The 20637-nt window shown below is 38.0% G+C and overlaps 1 protein-coding gene across 2 annotated transcripts in view; it reads right to left on the bottom strand.

Moving 5' to 3' along the window:
- The window catches only part of LOC133214875 (potassium voltage-gated channel subfamily KQT member 1-like), a 486013-nt gene that overhangs the window by 208713 nt on the left and 256663 nt on the right, over positions 1–20637 (bottom strand). For both annotated transcript variants that reach the window (XM_061358248.1, XM_061358237.1), the window contains exons 13-15: positions 11544–11619; positions 7864–7958; positions 6844–6884 (exon numbers count right to left, since the gene is read on the bottom strand). In XM_061358248.1, coding sequence (XP_061214232.1) covers positions 6844–6884; positions 7864–7958; positions 11544–11619 — 212 coding nt within the window. The remainder of the gene's footprint in view (positions 1–6843; positions 6885–7863; positions 7959–11543; positions 11620–20637) is intronic.

Genomic DNA, 20637 nt, shown 5'->3' with positions numbered 1-20637 from the left:
GAAGTAACTTAGAAGCCTGTGTCAATGGAAGTTGGACACATTCTTCTATACTGAACTGCATTTCCAATAGAGGACTGGAGTCATTACTCCTTGATTGTTCCATAAATCATTTCACCCTTATGAGTGGTTCAGCTTTGCTTACTAAAAATTTATGTCCATTTTGCTTAGCGCATGAGCACAATGTGAAGAGCTTACTGGAAGGCAGGCTGAGATGTGAATTTATAGTGCAGCTGGATCCATCATAACTGCCTGTATGCATGCTCATTCTGCAGGAAACTCATGTTCTTGCGTTTCTCAGTGAATGGTACTTGCTTTACCATAACCATTAGCAGTGTATATGTTTGCTAATGGGACATTATATATGATACTGGGACAATATATATATATTTACACCCAAGTTCATCTCAAGGTAACTTGCACCATATGCACCAGAACCTTAGAGGAAGACTTCAGTGAAAACCAACGCTGGCAAGAGTACTCTTTTTGCTTTCCTTCTCTATAGACCACCTACAACATTAAACAGGCCAGAGACCCGTGGCAGCCCTGCACAGGTATTAGAAAGTAGAAGTGTTTCATCAGAGAACCTGCAGGAGTAAACACTATAAGGAGAGAAAATTCAAAGATTGTTCAAGGACACTGTGTAGGGACAGAAAAAAAAAAAGACACTGTTTGGCTCAGACATGTGTGCTGTTCATCATTCAGTAGTTCCCAACCACAGAAACCTCTTAAAGTATAAGTGGCTGAGGCTCAAGTTTATCTATGTATTCATCTCTGCCTAAAATGAAATAATTGACTTTAGAGTCTACTTTCTAGTTAGTAAATCTGTAGACACTTATCATCTTCAATGTATACACCAGAAGAAACATGCCTTTAAGGATTTCTAAATTAGTTTTCCTATTTTACTTATTCTTGAATGTGGTGTGGAACAGAAAATAAGAAAATAGGAAGCAGATAAGCAGCAAGAAGCTGTTTTGTGGCACGTCACACTCCTATCAGATGAAGTGAAAAGAATGATATATATGCATGTAGCTGTGTCATATCCACTCCTTTACTGGTGTGCAGGCTGTATATAAGTCACAAAAGGCTGTGGTCTTTCCCATTTCTTATTAGCCTCCATTTAAATCATCATTCAGCTCTAATTTACAAGCATTTTTCCTCTAATAAAGACCACCTTTAAAAGTAAATGAGGTGTGTATACAAGGTGCAGAGCATTGTGGTAAGAAGCGTGGGCAGAAGTTCAAATAACATTGCTCTAGTACATTTGATTTCTATCTCATGTTTATTCTTTCTCTGTTGAGTCTTTTCAAGAGATATGATTGTAGACTTCCTACACTAGATTATTTGCTTTTACATATTTGAAAAGATTACACAGTTAAGTATAAATCTGATATGTCTGACATTTTTTGCTTTGTAATCCAAAATAATTTTCTTTCAGTATTGAGTTTTGTCTGTTGTTTGGTCTGCAATAAAACAGATAGACCAGGTACGCAATCCAGTAAATACGTACATCTATGTGAAAGATACAGATACAAAGGAAACACACATGATCATCCTGAAAGGAGGCACAATTATTTATAACTGGATGAAGATACATAAAGAGAAATTTTAGTGCAGAAGAAAAAAACATCCTGAAAGAAGCTTGTATCAAATGGCTGGTATAATACAAAACTAAAATTTTATATATTTGGACTTGAATCAGACAAAACACCAGTATACACGCAATAGGAATTACACTTCAGGAGACAGAACAGTTCTTGGGTCATCTAGTCCATTTCTCTTTCTTATCAATGCACAAATATCTTCCCTGAAAGTCTTTGCCTTCCTGAGTATACATACCACACTACTTTCAAAACAACATGATCCTGCATTTATTTCCTAATATTTCCACAAAGATGGCCAACCTCTAGTGAACAAGAGATGCCTCTTGAAAAAAAAAAAATAATAAAAAAAAAATAAAAATTTCTAAGTATTCCCCACACCAGTTGAGAAAACAAGAAAAGCCATGCCTAACTTTTTCCCCAAATGAAAGCTCATGATATAAATGACACATTACTCATTATTCAGGTTTGTTTTCTTTTACAAAAAACAACCATTGCTATACGAAATGAATAAGAGAGCAAGTCAAATGAGTGACTAGGCCATAATCTTGATTTTTTTCACGCAGTTAATGTGCTCCATCTCATCAGAATATAGCAAACTTTTCAAAAAAATAGATTTATTTGGTTAGAAAACATACTTACGTGGAGTATTAGGACAGTGAATGAATTACAGACAGGTGGTCTGAAAATGATAAAAGCTGGAAATAATCTATTCTGCCTTTCCAAAGTAAGAGGCCTTCCTTGATTTTTATTTTTCTGGTGTATACAGCTAGAGGGGAGCTAACTCAAAAAATGTAAGATTTATCTGAAAGCCATTACATTTTTTTTTTCAAAGAAGAAAATTAATTTGAGCATTGTGACACCTAGCATATTCCAGACTGCTAAATACTGAAACCTCGGAAAATGATAGCAAATCCAGTCCTGTGAATACAGAAAGCAGGACAGTGCAAGAGATACCATTACCTTCATTTATCTAACTCAGTGCAACCACAGTCTTCTAGATTTGTACTTGTTCCAGTTCTATGAATGTTCTCTGTAGGGAAAATTGTGATGAGCTTATGGCAAGATCGAGATTTGTAGGTTTATAAACCGGGTGTACTTCTGGAAACACAAGTCAGGATTGCCTTTTTAAACCTTGGATCCATAAACGAGCAAATAACAAATTTGCCTTAGGCATCATGACTTTTGACTTGAGTCTCTTTTCTTATCAGCCAGAGCCATTTACAACTGATAGGTAGAAGAAATTAAAAAGAGGTAGGGCATAGGTCAGGCCCTTGTGATTTCCCTTGGACAGCCTGAAGAAAATTTAAAAAGCAAACTGTCAAAGTCTTTTAGTTTATAAGGCTATACTGCAATACAGAAAGCTCTGTGATAAAGCCAGCTGTTCCATGATGGTTAAACAGTATATGCTGAAAGTAAAAAGTTCTAGCTCTTTCAAGTTGCAAAAATCTACCTGCAGTGACTGACTTGGCAGGTTAAAGACACGTAACAAATAAACCAGCCCTAAATAAAAGGTCCAACTGCCTATCTCCTTCACTTATCTAGCCTCTGACGTGACATGATTTGCTCATGTGGCTCATGAGGAACAATATATATATATATACAGAATATATATATATTCAGTGTATATTCATATACACTGAATCTGGTATGAACTACATCCCACTTCTGCCTTTCCCCAGAAGGTGCTGATGGCAGGATTTACATACACTATCCACTTCTGCCTTTCCCCAGAAGGTGCTGATGGCAGGATTTAGATACACTATCCTTATACTATGTATAAAACAATTAATATACCAAATACAAAATGAAATACAAGCTTCTTTATTAGCTTTTTATTAAGAATGTAATTCAATCTGTTCAGAGGACCTAGATGAAGAGTAAATTAGCTGCAGTTTCCAAGCCCTTGAAGTAGGATATATGTGGTATTCCTGCTGTCTCTTTGCCCTGAGGTAGATCAACCACAGTAATGCAAAGAACTTTCAGAGACAAGATTGTGAACACCTGACAGCTACAAAAAGTACCCTAAGTGGGTTTATTTTTTACCAAGTCCCCATGGATTTTGTCTCCAGGAGGGGTGGAATATATCTGTTCCTGCAGAAATCTGGGTATCTCTCACTTCAAACTGACTTTAAAAGATTAAAAATTAGACTAAAGACATTTATTATGCTTTAAGAGCTATTGTGGCCCAATTTCTTCTTAACAGCTGGGAAGGAAATAGGATCAGAAAGCTTAGGTGGCATTTAATGGATAAAAAAGCAAACAATAGAACTGTCAAAATTTTTCAAGAAAGCCTTTTTCTCCAAGGATTCTCACCCGTGTTATGCAGACCCAAGAGGTTCAGATGAACTGCAGATAAACATCAGCCTTTGCATACTTTTCTGAACCCAAACACTGGATCTTTTGTTTTACCTTGGCATTATTCTTCACCTTTGCCCTTGAAAAGCTATAGTAAGTCGCAAAAATTGCATTCAAAAGAAATTAACTCTATCATGTGTAGTGAAGGTCAAATATTACACTCTTCATATTTGTATCATTACCTAAGTATCTGCTTTGTTAGTTCAATAAATTTTATTAACATGTGCTTTGAGTCTATATAAACACTTTCAATTATTAAGGGGTTTGTTTACTATTAAAGGAATGGTTGTTTCATCTTACAGAATTGTGTTACTTGGAACACAGAGACAGGTTTTTCATGAAACTAAGACACAGTCTTCTGCGTATACTCATAAAAATGGGATTTAAATGTTTGGAAAATTTATTCATTACCTTCACGTTTTTGCACACTCCTGACACTAGGAGTTTCAAAGAAAGCTAGTAGATGTGAAGACTAAAACAAGCAAAAAAGGGAGGAATCCTCACAACATGTGTACATGGAACTTAAAACACTCAAATGCCTGTCACAAAATATTGCAGATGTGAAAAGTTTACAGGGGAAACTAGGCAAGTTTGTTGAGGACAAGCCATTAGGACTACTAAATACACAGAAATCATGTCAGGAAGTCTCTGATCTGCAAATGGCTGAAAGCTTACAGGAAGGTTAGAGGCTTATGCATGCCGGTTTTTTTATACATTTCCCAAAGCACCTTGCTCTTGGCTCCGTCGGAGTCAGGACTGGTCTGACCCAGCATGGCTTTTATTCTGTTCTTGCATCCTTATCTTGTTTTAACACAGCTTTTACTGCTTTTTATCTTTGAGAAACTAACTTGAAAAATAACAGTAATTGCTTCCAGTGAGTTCAGATTTGGGATCTTTTATGACATCATTCACTTTTGAAGGTAATAATACTACAGACACACTGCAATTACTTCATATAAAATTATCAAAGTTGACAACAGGGTTTCAGTAACAGCCTGATCCAAAACCCACTGAGGTCACTGGAAAGACTCCCATTCATTTCAATGGGCTTGGAATCAGACCTTAAGATGCTTTGAATGGGAGTATAATAAAACAGGAAAAAGAAGGAGCTGGAAAAGAAAATTCTTTTCATGTTTTTCTCCTTGGCAGTTTAATATTTATTGCACTGTCATTGCTCTTTTGCTTGCCATCAACACAAAAATAACACAATATGGAGGAGACACCCAGATTGTTTACAAATGAGGTTTTTAGCAGTGCCTTTGAACTGAAAAAATACTATATTAAAGATACATTTTCAATGTAGATTAAGCCATCCATTCTGAGGAAAACTCAGGAAGAGCTCTTTCCAGAGAACAATGCAAGAGTCTGTTTTCACCCAAACCAGACCAATACTATAACCATTCATTGCTGTTCATCACTCGATTATTGGTGCATTGGATTATACTGGGACTAATCATAAAGTAGCCCTTGCTTTATTTCTGCAGACCACTTATCTGGAATCACTTATTTTGGGGTTTGTGGAGGGTTTAGATAAAATACCTACTGGATCAAGTAACTTTTGGTTTTGGTCTTGCAAACCCATAACTGGGCTTACCAGGATTTTCATCCCTAAAACCATTTTACCTTTCAGAGTCAGTATTTATTCAGTCCATCTGAGGGCAGAGCCATATGTCTTTTCAAGAGGTACAACTTTGTAGAGTTGGCATGCTCTGAAGGCAGACGCCATTCTTAGTTGGGTGACCATGCTTTTTCATCTAAGACAGCTGCCTCGAAGCTGCTATTCTGCAGTAATTTTGCAAGAAAAGACCAGCAAGAGAAGATAGTTGCACGAACATGGATGCCATAATGTCGTCCAGAGTATAGGCTTCCCCAAATACCTCTGAAGTCCTATGATGCTCTCCACAGTAAGATTATCCACCATGAATTATGAAGATAAACCAACTTACCTTACCTCTGGAAGCCAGTGGTAATTAAATCAAAGCAATATTTTTCTGATAATAAAATGATAATTAATGACAACACTCATGTGGCAGATTTTGACTTGAACTTCTTTCTTTTCACTTAACCATCTGAGGCTGTATTTCTGTTTCTCACTAATAGAACAGATTCTCCTTTCCCCTAGCTATCCTAGTATCTTTTCCCTATTTTTGTTGTAGCTAGTCTTTCCTGAAGATACAGGATCGAATTTTTTTGCACAACATGCCACATAAGGCTTTACCTGAGTCATGGGCATAGGCGTGTACAAGATAGGATGTGTTTTGAAAATCTCCCTCCTGATTCTAGGATCAGAGTAATTTTTCATGGATATATCATAGCATTTTCTTACATACAGCTGGCACTTGCTTATGATTAATTAGCAGAACAGGCCTTTCTGACAGACTGTTCACCAAACATGCCAGACTGTTTACCACTATTAGCATGTAGGGGATTTTTGTTATTAGTTTATTTGTGCCTGACCTTCCATTTTTTATTATTTAATTTCATAACACTTCTAACAATCTAGCTTTCAAAGCTACCCCAGGTCTTCCTGAATGATACCCTTGCTCTTCATTTGAGCTTTCCAAAGCTGAAATCCATAGGTTGCTCACAAAAGAAAATGCAACCCCAGCACAAAAAAAAAAAAATTTTGTTGAAAAATTTCCAGCAATATGCTTTCAACTCATCATGCACAGATACACATTTTTAACATTTATTCTTAACTTCCATTTACTCCACTACTACCAACTGAATGCAAAGTATTTATCTTTCCACAGTCGTTCCAGGGCTTATTAACAGAATTATATATTCATGCATAATTGGCTGGATTATAAATCCATATTGCTGTAGCTATGGGTGTTTTCACAAAGCCATGAAACTAGTAAGTATTCATAAAATGTAGTCACCATACCTGAGAAGAAAAGGCCTGGCTTTCCCAAGGAATGGTCCAATCTGAAAAGCAAACAGTAGTGCAATTACCAAGCAACATAAAATTTGTTGCTACTGAAGGCATAGCAGCATAATTTACATGAGAATTTACAGTAGCTTTAAACCTAAAATAAAGCAAGTAAAAAAAAAGATTACCATGATTTTCCGCACATGCAGTCAGTAGTTTAGTTCTTGAGAGATTTTTCCCCAACATCAAACCATATTATTATTGTTATTTCATGAGTACTAATATTTCTTAGACTTTCATGTGTAACTAAAACATAGTTCTCCTGTGTCATATGTAATCTAATAAGAAAGACTATACAAACAGTATGGCTTCTTAATAACATTTACAACTATTCCTTGAATCTCATGCAGGCAGATTTAATATCTATATATGTTGACACAGTAAATTCCATTCAATAGGATTTCTTTTTTTTTTCCTTTTATAGTTTCATTTAAGGGCCAGAGGAGTTCAGCCTAGCATCCCAGTCCACAGTGTTAATCTGTAAAGAGAAAAGCACTTTGTGCTGAAACAAGAAGAGAATAGTTTTGTGGCAAAATATCTCCTGATCCCCAAACTCAGGAGAAAGCATGTATGTGGAGGAACGTGGGAGGGAATCATTCCAGATAGAGAGGGGAGCAGAAACAAACCAGGTTTCTGTCAACTGTGGAGAATCACAAACAGGAGACAGAAGGGTAAATCCTATTTGAAGTTTTCCTTTTCTAATAAGAAGGCAGAAAAGCTCTCTTCTTACTATAAACTCCACAGGACGCACCTAGATTTCTTTAAATTTCACTTGGAGAAAGAGAGGGAGATAAAGGATAACTCTAAACTTGGTTATAAAAAGAGTTAAAAATGACTCCAAGTTAAATCCTCTAGATACTGTGCTCCCTGTTGTGCTTGCAATTTTGGACAATTACTGTTCATTAAGTACACATCTCTCCTAAAGCCAGCTGGCACTAGAGAAATCAAATACTTCATAACGTAGACAGGGCCTACCTTCTTTGAAGTTCTTTTATCCGAACCATCATATTGAGGTGTCCTTGTGAATATTGTTCAATCACATCACGTACGTCATACGGTTTCCGAGCTTGCTGTGAAAGAAGTCATACATGAGACTGAAGGGTAAGTATAGTTTAAACTTGATTTTTATTTTAGGCGGGCCTTCATTCTATCTTTTATCTTCCAGAGGTTACGTGCTTGCCATTTTGCAATGGTTGTTGCAATGAACAAAAAATATGTAGGCATTGTAGGAGTGCATATTTACTGTGGAGATGGAGCCAAATGATTCCCATTAGTGTCAGTTAGAGTCATGTCTTCATGTTACTTCATACTGAGCAAAATATTAGACCTTCATAGTGTATTTAAAAAGCACAGACCCAAGATATATAATGGATCTAAAACTATCATGTGTGATATCTCTTGGCTCATTCCAAACCCATATGTTAATCATAATGTCAGAAGACTGAACCATGGAGATAGGCCCACTTCATAAAACTTGGACCCAGAATCAAATGCCTTGAAGACTAAAGATGTCTGGTGACAGAAATGTTATTGCTGGGAGGACAGATGCTTTGCATAAGTCTGCATGTAGTCTTTGTGCTTCTTTGTTTTTAATGATACCTATGAGGTCAGAAAAAAAGGTACAATTCAAATAAATTTAAAAGGACAGATAAGAAATGCAAGAGAGCTAAAAAAACTGCCATCTGCCCAGCTTTATTCCCATTCTAATGAGAATACAGATGCTCCAGCCAAGCTTTACTTTCTTGCTATAACTACTACAGCAGAATTCTGAAACAAACCTAGAGAACTTGCATAAAGTGATGTGATTATAAAAAATACAGCATGGTAAAATTTTACCAAGTAAAATGAATGTTGTGGGTGTGGTGGAATAAATGCAAATGATGTCCTAACTAAAATACCAGCATTTTGAGAGCCATAACAACTTCTATGGGAAATGTGGGGCAAGATGTCTCCTTTTTGGCTCTGACTCAAGAAAAGAAGAAAAAAAAGAAAGGTAAACTGCAAATCTAGTAATTGGAAATTACTGAAAACAGCTCATTAGTCATTTTGTTGTCTGTTTCCACTCTGTCACAGCTTCAGCCAGAGCCATTAACATGCACCACTGCACACACGCATTGAACACCTACAGTATGTGCTGGAGTCATGCTTGGAAGGCAGCCACAGGATCCTAGAAATTTCAAATGAAAGCATGGAACTGGGATGGAAATAAATCCTGTGAAATGAATGAAGAAGCAAAAGCTTTTCGTGATAAAATGCCTTCCTTGTGCTCAGCCGTCAGCACTTACCTGCGTTATTACTTTCAGAAGGGTTCACGGCTTTGATAGTGTGCACGTACATTCATGTGCATTTGTGAGAAGAGATACTTTGGGGGGAGGGAGGTTTCAGCTTTCAGTTTATCACTTTTTTTTCTTTTGTCCTTTTTTTTTTTTTTTTTTTTTTGCCTTCCCCAGCTTCCCATTTTGCAGACGCTGACACATCACTATTTCTGGCCAGAAAAGCAGCCTATTGTCTTCACCCGGAGAAACAGTGCCAGTATCACTCTTTAGATTGACTAGCGGGGGTGCTTTGAGAGTATTTTGGCTAAATCCTCTGTCCTTTCCTTTGGACACTCTATTTAACACGATGCATGGCGCAGAGCCTAGATGTGCTGGGAATTTTCCCCCACCTCCTTCCCCGCTCCCCCATGGGCTACTATGTGCATAATTAATTCTACTCATTCTCAATGAAATTTATTTTCTCCCTCAAAAGAAGTCCTCTATCTGTTATCCCTTTTATCAAACTATCAGCTCTGAACCCTGCACTCGCAAACTACTCTGCACTGCCGTCTCCCTGAGCCCTCTGCAAAGTAAAAATATCCTTCCAACTTTTCTATCCTCTTTTCTCATAAAGCTTTAGATCTGAGCATCTTATGCCCTGCCAAACTTTACCACAATCTCTTGTCATGTTTTTATAAGGAAATGCTAATACAATACAACTTAAGATGGGAGAGAAAGGGCTTCCAGGGAAGTTTGCTAAATGCAGAATTTGAAGAACTTTGTTAACTTTCATTCTGTCCATTTTGTCCATAATCGCAAATCCTGGCCACTTGGACTCAGTTTTCTACAACCAGCATGCTTAGAGCTCCTAATGCAAAACTCAAAATAGAATTACTTGGCTTTGAACAATCTAATTAGCATAGGGAGTCCTATAAGCTATATTTCACAGCCCCAAGAAATTTAGAAAAGACCCAAAATCCTATCCATAGACTGATCAAGTCCAGTTTTTAAGGTTTGGCATGACTGCTACTGGCTGACAACTCCAGAACATCAGGTCTATGGTGGTTTAAAATATCTTTGTATCTTAACTCATTTATATACTGATTTTATTTTCCAGGGAAGATTTTGCTTCTTTTCCTTTTTCTCCTTTTTTTTTTTTTATTTTCCCTCCCTTTCTTTTCTTTTTTTTTTCTTTCTATTTTATTTTTTTAATTTAATTTAATTTAACTTTAATTTTATTTTCTGCTAGTGTTTATCTCTCTGGTGTATTTACAATATAATCCTGCTTTCCTGCTGTTTGCTGAATTATGCAACATGACTTCTAATTTTCTTTCACAAGGTAAAGTCACCTGAAGATACATTTCTGCCTGAGCTTGGGAAATGCATCAACCCTAATTCAGAGTCTTCTGAGTGTTGTGACCTTATCTCAGACTTTTATCCCTTGCAATTAAGTGCTTAGCTCTAATCAAATATGCTTGAAACTTAGGTTCTTGCTTTATCTTTTTAAAACCTTTTTAAAAGGATTATGAAAGTTGATTAACTTGCAGTGGACCCTCTTGCATAAAAAAGCACAAACATTCAGATGGAAATAACAGGGGCTTTGGAAATCAGGACAGAAGTTAATTATTCATTTCCAAGGCATCACCAGCACATGGGTGATGAGAATGATGATACCAGAATCATATTTCAAACAAGTTTTATCATAATGTGTCTTAGTAAACAGGCAAAATAAGGCAATTATTCCAATGTGACACAGTTGGTTTAAGCACTTTGAAACCTGATTGAGAAAGTTAACTTCAGACTTCATAAAGACAGCAGATTTCCAGAGGACAGATGCCCCACAATTTTATAAAATACGGCCTCTCTATGATGACCCATTCAGAGAAACAAATGTGGAAATGTGGGCCACAAATGTGAAAGCAACTTTACACAGCATAGGACTTATCAGTAAGGTCTATTGAACTGTCAGCCATACATAGCATCCAATTAGTTGAACACTCTCTAACCAATCATTAGATTACCAGTACAAAAAGTATTTTAGCAGACTCTCCAACAGTCTTCTTCATTTCTTCTAGTAGATGACTGCATAGTTTATATATTAGTCAGGACAGTAAAAAAAAAAAAAAAAAAACAAACAGAAAGACAACAAATGAAATGCAGCAAAAAAAGAGAAGTGAAAAATAACTATGCTGACTCTACAACTTCAGAAGGCTTTCATATCATACTTTACCCATGGGTAGTTGATAGTTTTGCCCACAGTATTAAAAAATTCTCAAAAGGTAAGTATGAGGCTGAGAGCCTAAAAAGCACCTTTGACTTACAATCGCTGCACAAAGACAAGGTCACTCTCAGAGCACTTTCAATGTCATACACTACTTATGGTTAACGGTGCTGCTTTACCTGAAATTTTCTTCTGGCTACAAAATACTGCATTCTCCTGATGACTTTTACAGCTGTTCGATGTGCTTCAGTTAATCTGCCAAGAAAGACAAACACAGACATACACTAGTGGGGGGGAAAGAAAAGGTAGGAAAACCATCTTAATAGAAATGTTGACTCCAAACCCCAAAATCTAAAAACATGTTTTCTATCTACAATGCAGAATTGTAGCATAAAACACTGTGTGTGCATGTATATTTTGTTCTGTTGCTTTACCCTCTTGTATATTGTGGTTCTAAGTATAAAAAACTGATAAGTGAGACAATGAAAGCAGGTGTACAAAGATAATACATGTGGAGGGGATTAGACAGGATTACTGTCAATGCATACAACTGGCATCAGTTTGAAGAATGTGAAATGCTTTCAGAACCATGACTGCATCCCTTATTTTTCATTTATTGAGTGTTTGACCATGAGCTCTATTGCACAGAAATTAAGACCTTTTAAAAGTACTTTGAATTCTCTAGAAAGGAAAGAAAACTTGAAGTATCACATCTAAAAAAAAAAATTATTTAACAGAGCACACCCTCTCGGCACACATGTGAGTGTGTTCATGTGGATGTCTGCATTCATATTAAACACAGAACTGGCCACACTATACCTTAGTAGTATCACTTTACCCAGAGGATACTGTATTTGCACAACATTAATTGTGCCACTTGGCTTGCAATTAATTACCAGACCTTCTTACTTATGGTGACTTTTGGAGGGGTAGAGAGGAAGCAGGAATACAGTAATTATAAGAACAAGTATTTTATTTAAGGACTGACTCCGTCCCCATGGACTTCTCCATTCATTCAAAACGAGTGAACTAAAGAAAACAAAGTTTTCCTTCCAAGGAAGCTGCATTGTTAGGAAATCAATGTTCTATACCACATCTCTTTGACATTTGATGATAAACCTAGGAAAGCTTGCCAGCAAGTTTCTCATTTCCTGAAAACACAATCTGCCACCTCTCCCCAGTATATCTAACTGGGGAAAGTGAAGCGTTGGCTAGGCCATCTACTTGATGCTACAGTCTAGAGATGAAGTCTTTAAAAAGTGGAAATATTAGTGTATTATTTCAAAGTGAAGTAAATAAAAGCTAAACAAACAGTGACTGTATTTGAGAACTAGCATCAGTTTGTTTCTATAATTTCTCTTTGATAAAATTAGCACTTATGATTGAGTGAGATGCCACAGGAGCAGGGGTTTAAAAATAAGTTTTCAGTATTATTTCAAGTCTCAGATTAATAATAAATACATGCACAGATATGTGTGAAACTCAGATGTATATACTGCCTATACCCTCACACTTCACATATCTACGTATATTCATGCACATATCCATGTATACGTATACTCACACATACAAACACACGGAAGACAATGCAGGGTGAGCATGATTCAAGAACCATCATTGTTGCATACTATCAACAGCATTGCTAAGCACGAATCTTTGCATTTGAGTAAGCCTATCAAAAGGATTTCAGAAGTGTCACTGAAGGACTACCAGTAGTTTAGCCTACAGGACCTCTATTATGGTAAAATAAAAGCTCTCAGCTTGACACTCAGGGCCCCAGCTGAGCTCCTGTGGCTGGTGACTAGAATGGAGACAACATTCTGCTTGCAAATGGCATATACTTGATAAAGAAATCTTTGTCTATCAGCCCATACAAATAATATATATATATATATATATATATAACCAGAAAAAAAAATCACAATTTAAAGTTTGGGGTTTAATCTACCTCCTCTGTGTACGAGTTAAGATAGATAAAACTTGAAATTACCCCCCTGCCTCTAAATGACGTGAGACTTCATATATGCTTGAAAGGTTTGGGTTTTTTTTGTGTAATCCATATGGGATGCTTAAACAACCTCAAACAGATAAGCTTAGAGAACTCTGAGATGGAAACAAACCAAAGCAGTAATTCCCTCCTAATTCCCCTCCTTCAGCAGAAATCTGGGCTACAGAGCTGTTTCAAATATGTTATCAATTTTAAGTATCCAAAATTATGATGCTGACTCTTGGAATCTGATGTGCAGTTGAACAGGCCTCATTTTTAGGGAGAAAAGTTATTTATTTGTGAAATGCAGCAAAGACAAACACCCAATTATAATTCAAAAGCACTGGATATTGGGCTGTTCCAACTGGCAAAAACCACACCAATCTCACTGGAAGCAAATTTTGAAAAAGGAGTAAATTGATCAAATCTGATGGTCAACAGTATTAAACTGAGAGACAGAAGTACATGAAATCTTTAATGGAAAAAAGACAGCTTGAAAAGGCGCAAATCCATAGAGTGAGATATGTGGATGTCTTATCTTAATTGCCTCAATAAATCTATAAGGAGTGTAGCAGCTCTAGATGACAGACAGCAGCTCTGGATGAGTTAACTCTGCGCTCTGTATAGTGAGCAGAGCTATCCTCCTGACAGTGTGACTGACTATGATCCTAAATATTTTTTTGAGATTTTGCCTGATTTTCTTGGTTTCCTAGCACTGACGTCCAGAATGGATAATTACAGCTATTACTGGAAAGGTTACCTTCATTTCTGTATTCAGCCCAGTACATTTATCCTGCTAAACCTTATATTTTAGCCCAAAACTTTGGATTAGGCAAAATGCTTTCAGCCTTCAGGGTGTCAGCCTGTTACCTGCCAGAAATATACAACAGAAAAGAATATAAGGCCAGAAATGCTGTACATCAATGCTCAATAGAAACACAACCCTGCTTGTAGTGAATCTCTTAGACATTTTGAGATCTGCAGCTCATGAAGCAACAACTCAGGGGGGTGTGGTGGACACCGTACTTGCATACTCTTTACACACTGGATTTTCTACTGACAGAAGACACGAAAGGACAGATCTTCACAGGTAGTACAGTGCCTAACTCCCATGGAGGTGAAGATTTAACTCCTTTCACAGCTCTAGCTCCTATACGAAGTCAGTAGGACCTGAACACTTGCTCGAAGTAGGAATATGAGCTGGTGAGTGACCACACATGCACCCTTATGAAAGCAGCCAAACTCTCCTGCCTCTGCGTCACCTCTGTGCAGCAGAGGGCAGTGGTACACACACACTAGAAGATGCTTTCCAGTAAATTACAAAATTATTTAAACTGTTTAAAAGCTTTACCCACAAAACCAAGCATAAACACTAGACCTCGTAAGGATGGGGTCCATGCTGAGGTGGGGTGCTACTATTGGATGGGTTGTTTTCTGTGCATGTTTTGCTCAGAAGAATTTAACCAGTTTCTTTGACAGACAAAGGCGTACTTTCCTACCTTTTAACCTAAACAACAGGTAAGAAGGTTTTATTAAAACATTCCCCCCAAAACAACTGTAAAGGAGAACAAAATTACATTTGAACACAAGGGATCAGGGTTTTGGAAAGTTATGAGCACATAAAAAATTAATAATGGAAGCTTGCAACATATGTATCCATAATGGATACCGTGAAATGTCTATTGAAAGAACATAGTCATGGATACATAAATAATATTGACATCACTTATAATTATGTCTTCAAGGAGGACCCAAGTTTTGGACCTGTTTCCTTCCCTCTCTGTTAACTGACTGCTTAGCAGGATGCTCCATTTTAAAAGCGGTCAAACCTATCCTTAATTACAATGAGTCTTCCCTAGCTTGGCTTATGAACTGCTGGGCTCTCATATCACTGTGGCAGGGCAGGGAAAAAGAGGAGCGGGTGGGAAAAAGAGAAGCGGGTGGAGGGCCTGGAACATATATGTTAACAGCAGTCTCCATCCTGATCCAATGTTGAGCAACTCTCTGGCAGCTATTCTAGAGGGCGAGGGGGAATGGGGCCCCTCTTTGCTGGCTCACTCGACCTTCCTTCCCCTCTGCAGGTTTTGAGTGTGCCTATGTGGCTGCAGACCCTAGTGGGACAGATGTGTGCCAAGAGGCACTGCAGCCCCAGGTTTGTTCCTCAGCTCATGGCTCAGTGCTGTGAAAAGTCACTGCTTTTAGCTTAAAACACTTGGATGCACTGAAGAATTTGTTTTTACTTTTGTAAACTGCAAAAAGCAATAGCCTAAGCCAAAGAAGGCAAACATTTTCATTGAAAATAGTTGAACCAGAGGAGGAAAAGAGAGGTGATCAAATCCAAAGCAACTCTGGGAACTATCAACAGGGGGTTTGTTTATTTTAGTTTGGGGTTGTTTTTTTATTTTTTCACTTTTATTTCTATATACTGCTCTGTTTGTTAAAAGCTCGTGTTGGCCAGTTCAGACCTATTTTTTAATCTTCTTCTGTATGGAGTCCGATAACTTTAATCTTAATATGCTTTGGAACAGCCAGGGAATATTTTAAGTGAAAAACAGATAGACAAATAGATCCTAAAGAAAGGCAAAGTTACAACTATTCCAGGCCATGCTGAGGCACAGCTCAAATCTCCAAACAAGCCTGTTATCAGTGTGATGCACCTTTCAGTCCAGAGGCATTTTTTAATCATTACAGTTCGTTTCTGTGTAACCACAAGGGGAAGGACTTTATTGAGGCTGTGCTGCAGGATGGCTGTAGACAGTGGAATGTGCGTTCCAGGCTGGTTTTCCTGCCGTTTATTCAGGTGTCGTGAATTAGAAGAGTTATTCAGTGTAACTTAACTACTTTGATCACGAACTGTGGAAAATAAAGTCCACTTCAGCAAGGTCAATTATAGCTCTCTCCCAATTTGCAAAACTGGTTCGAAGATACATGCTTAACAGTACTTGAATTACTGCTAAGCTTCATTCGTTTGTTACATTTTGATTGCTTAGCAGGAAAACACATATAAAGTCACACTAACTCTGTTTTAATACTGATCATCGGATAATGTAAGTCCTGCCCAGAGTAACATGGAGCATCATCTATTCTCGAGTTGTTCACTTGACATTAGTTTCTAAGCCAGCACAAACAGTGACTAGGTCAGTGATGGCAACTGAAATGTAAAAAAGTTATTTAAGAGCTCAGCCCCACATCTGCCTTTTTGTTTTCCCATCACATTTGATTTAAAGTATTCACTTTTGGGCTCTGTTTCTGGGAAAGAACTTTGATTCTCAGCCACAAATTTATTTTTTCCCATGTACAATTATCTCAAAGGGACAGATATTTTATGAGGTAGAGTATAAAGCAAGCCTTATCTGCACTGAAAGCATTAACAGAATTAATACAAAACATGAAATGGTGGCATCACAGGGTACTTTTTGTCTCCAGGTGCATGTAGCACAGGCTGCCCACTTTCAGAGGTGAGATTTTTCATGCAGATTCCCACTGTCACTGAAGGGCAATATTTAGCCACTATTTGAATATAGTGGCACCTATATTCAATTCTAGCTAAACTTTGCAGTTATCCCGTCATATGGGTTGCATACACTGGTAAGTTGTTGGGGGAGAAAAAGAGGGGGACAACAGAAATCATACAGGAGATGAGAGAGTTTATTACACACAGGCATAGCAGTTAGTCCATATGCAGTCACACACACTATGTGGACCTTCTACTGACAGAGACAACAGAAGTGGTGGAGAGAGATGGTTCTCATCACAAGAACCATAAAGAAAAGAAACTTAAAATTAGTACTGCCTGCAGCTAAGCAAAGCCAGACAAAATGTCTGGAGCCTTTTAAACCACTTGAGTTAAGAGAAGGTTGTATCTTGAATCTGACATGCAAACACCTGGAAGTGTCAGGCGATGATTCTGATTCCAGAGCTCAACCCAAGCCAGGAGCAGCAAAGTACAACATAAATATAACAGGAGGTTTCAGTCTTGTTACATTTCATCAAAGCCTTGTGAAGAACAAATTCTTCTGGAGAATTTCCACCACTTACATGATGGAAATTTTATAAGATGCAATTTGCACTGAAACCTGAGAGAACATTTCAGAAAATGTTGGCTTAAGTTTATTTTTCCCTTTATTCCTAAACACAATCCCACCTTAAATCTTCCTCATCTCTATTCTACCTATATCCTTATCTGAACCTTTTCTTTTTGTTTGGCTCAAAACTATAAATAAATTAGTGTTGGCTTCTCTCAGAGCAGCCTGGAGGCCTATTTGGCTTCACCAAGCTTTGCTGACAGCCTCAATTTATAAAGGAGTGCTGCAGATTCTGCAAATCCCTCCTTAGCAGGTACAGTCCCAGGCAAAGCAGGAAAGAATACAAAAGTAACACGTTCATGGGGGGCTGCATTCTGGCATCTGGTTATTTTGCTGAAGATCTTGTGGCTATCTCCATCCATCCATCACCATATACACTGCTGGCTTTCTGAACTAATCCCAGAATGCAATTGCTTCTGCTTCTACTTGCCTCTCTAACCTGGCTTTCCCCAAAGTGAATGAGAAAGAAAGCAGATTTCCTACAGCAATGCTCTTAGGGATTGGGGCAGGGAAGACAGATAGTGCAGGGACGGAAGAACAGCTCTGAAGAGAAATTGCTAGAAAAGGAAGAACTAGGACATCATTTATAGGGAGCAACTGGCAAGACAGTATATTGGCAGAGGAAACACAAGTGGGAGAAGTAGTAGTGCAGGGTGTGCTCTTGATGTTGTCCATGGACAGCATAAAAAAAGTAGAAAGCTTCTGAAAATAATCAGAGGTAGTTGTAACCTGAATGTGATTTAATGAGAAAGAAAACCTACTGAACTTTGAGTTGTTTTCCTCAACTGTAGACAGTTGGAGTTTTCAGTTACAAGTTTGTTCTGCAGTATCACAAAGTGGGTTTATTGAGAAACTGGGAGAAAAGCTCTGTGTTAGTCCCTTGCTAATTAAAATGCATAATTAAAATGAGTAATTAAGCTTACTACAGAATGCTCTTGTGTGTGGGAGCCCAACTGCCCTTGAACAACAATTCATCTGCTGAACTGTCTCTGAGAACTAAAGTAACCATTGGATATTTTGGTTACATCTTTCCTCTATGGTTTGTTGGCAGCAAAATAAAAGTGCCTGGTCTCTTTTCTGCCATTTTATTTCTTCCATTCTTCCTGCAGTGTCCGAACAAACAAGATGATGTCATAGGGAAGCCTTTTCAGTGTGGAAATACAAACACAGAAAGATTTTTTCTTTCTTTCCTGAGCAAACAGCTTCTAGAAATTGCCACAATAACTTCCTGTATTAGCGCTGTACCATTACTAGTTCTGGTGCCAGAATAGGTGAAATGCTCTTGTCTTCACGCCAATTCTTATTTGCTTAGAAAACAGGCTCTAGCCACAGCCACCTTCCTGGGAGGTGGGCAAACACTGACAAGTAACACGTTTTTACCCCACATATTACAACAGTCACTGATCCAAGCAGATAAAGCAGATAACTTTTTCACTCTCTTTCTTTAAGACTCTGTCTTCATCAATTCGCCTTTTAAAAAATGCTAACAGAAGTGAATGTCTAGTTAGTAAAAGGCACCGCAGAGACAGTCATCCCCAAGCCCAAACAACGTCCCAGCAGAAGAGGTGCCTTTCTGGAATCTGAATAGCCTTCACAGCAGTGCAGTGGGAACTAGAATGGTACAGACTTATTTGACGGGCTCTGGTTTGTTCACTTTAAAAAAAACCACAACCCAAATTAATGAACTTTAAGATTTCATTTTCCTTTTCACTGTATTCAGCATTTATGGGAACAACGTGGTGTTGTTAATATACACCAATGACTGAGCGCTGTATTTATGCCTCAATGATTTTCTGTCATGAGAATATAATGCCTGGCAAAGACTGATTCTCTGAAATACCAGTTTGTTTGGGGTCATTAATCTTAATTCCTATCTTGCCTGAATAGGAACTGGGTAACAGTCAAATCAGAGTATAGTTCTGAGAATTAAAATTTCAATGGCTTTTGCGCTGCCCGAGGTTTTACATTTCTTTTAAAAAATAAGTAATTAATTAATCTGCACCAAGTGCTTGGGAGGGACCCTGTGGAACTGAGCAAAATGCTTCTTGTGGTTTTAAAAACCAAAAACCCAGTAGCTTTTGGCAGGATCTTTTCTTAGTAGCTCTTGTGATTTAGTAGTTACAGCAGGGGCTATGGAAACACAACTCCCGGGTCTTTGAGTTGATTGATTTAACTGGACTCTGTCTCTCTGGGTGATCTTGTGCAAGTCCTTTTACCTGGCTATGCTCTCGTTCATGTCTATAAAGTAAGTGTAAAACCTTAGTCATGGAGCTATCATGAGACTTCTTTCACTGAGGATTTTAAGGCAACTAGAGGTCTCAAATGAACGCACATGTTATTTCTAAGATGTCTCAGCAGGAAAAAAAAAGAATACTGACAATATGCTTTCCCCTCAGTAATGATCAGGAACAAGGGAGACTAGTCTGCAGACCTGGGGCAACTGCCATCTCATTGCCCTCTAAGCTATTCTCCAAAGCATTCTCCCCTCTCCACCTTTACAATCTGTGCTCTTCCTCTCCTGAGTACCTGAGCAATCTGGTTAGGAATTAGATTCCTGTTCACCAGATACTCAGCAATGCAAGACATCCACAGCATCTGAAGGCAAGCAGGACCATTAGATCATGAACGTGACCTGCTCAACAGTACAAGGATTGCATTTCACACAGCTGCCCTTGCCCTGAGCCAAAAACCTTGTGTAGGACTAAAGTAACTTTCCAGAAAGGCATCTGGCCTTGATATAAAGACCTTTATATACTGTTTAAAAGTGCTTTATTTTTTATTAAAATTTGTCATTATTCAGCTTCTAGGCTCCTCTCTCCAACTGGAGTATCAGCAATTTTAGCCTTTTCCAACCCTTGTCTTTCTCCCAGGGACCTTCAGCAGTGCCAGAGGCATTGACTCTGGCCTAGCAGGGAGACCAGGCTCTGGTGCAGGGAAAAGATAGTACTGCTCTCTGGATAACTGTAAGGAGACACTGAAACCCTAAAATTTTTATCATTATTTTTCTGCTTGTGGTTTAAGTCATGCTATCAGCAATTATAGAGATTAATGGTGGAAATGCCTAGATTACGGGAATGGAGAATGAATAGGTAGGCCTGTGTGTGGAAGTTTTAGAAAGGGAAAAGCAGCACAAAAATCCCTGAGAGGATGGCAGGGGATTGTGGGACCTAGACCATCAATGTAACAGCACATCTATGAGCA

The sequence above is a fragment of the Neopsephotus bourkii genome, unplaced genomic scaffold, assembly GCF_033783945.1.
Source record: "Neopsephotus bourkii isolate Nb327-2 ecotype Australia unplaced genomic scaffold, CSIRO-AGI_Nbou_v1 NB_107, whole genome shotgun sequence".
In the NCBI taxonomy this organism is placed as follows: Eukaryota; Metazoa; Chordata; class Aves; order Psittaciformes; family Psittacidae; genus Neopsephotus; species Neopsephotus bourkii.
Note: the sequence above shows the minus strand (reverse complement) of the source record. Positions and strands in the feature narration are given on the sequence as shown.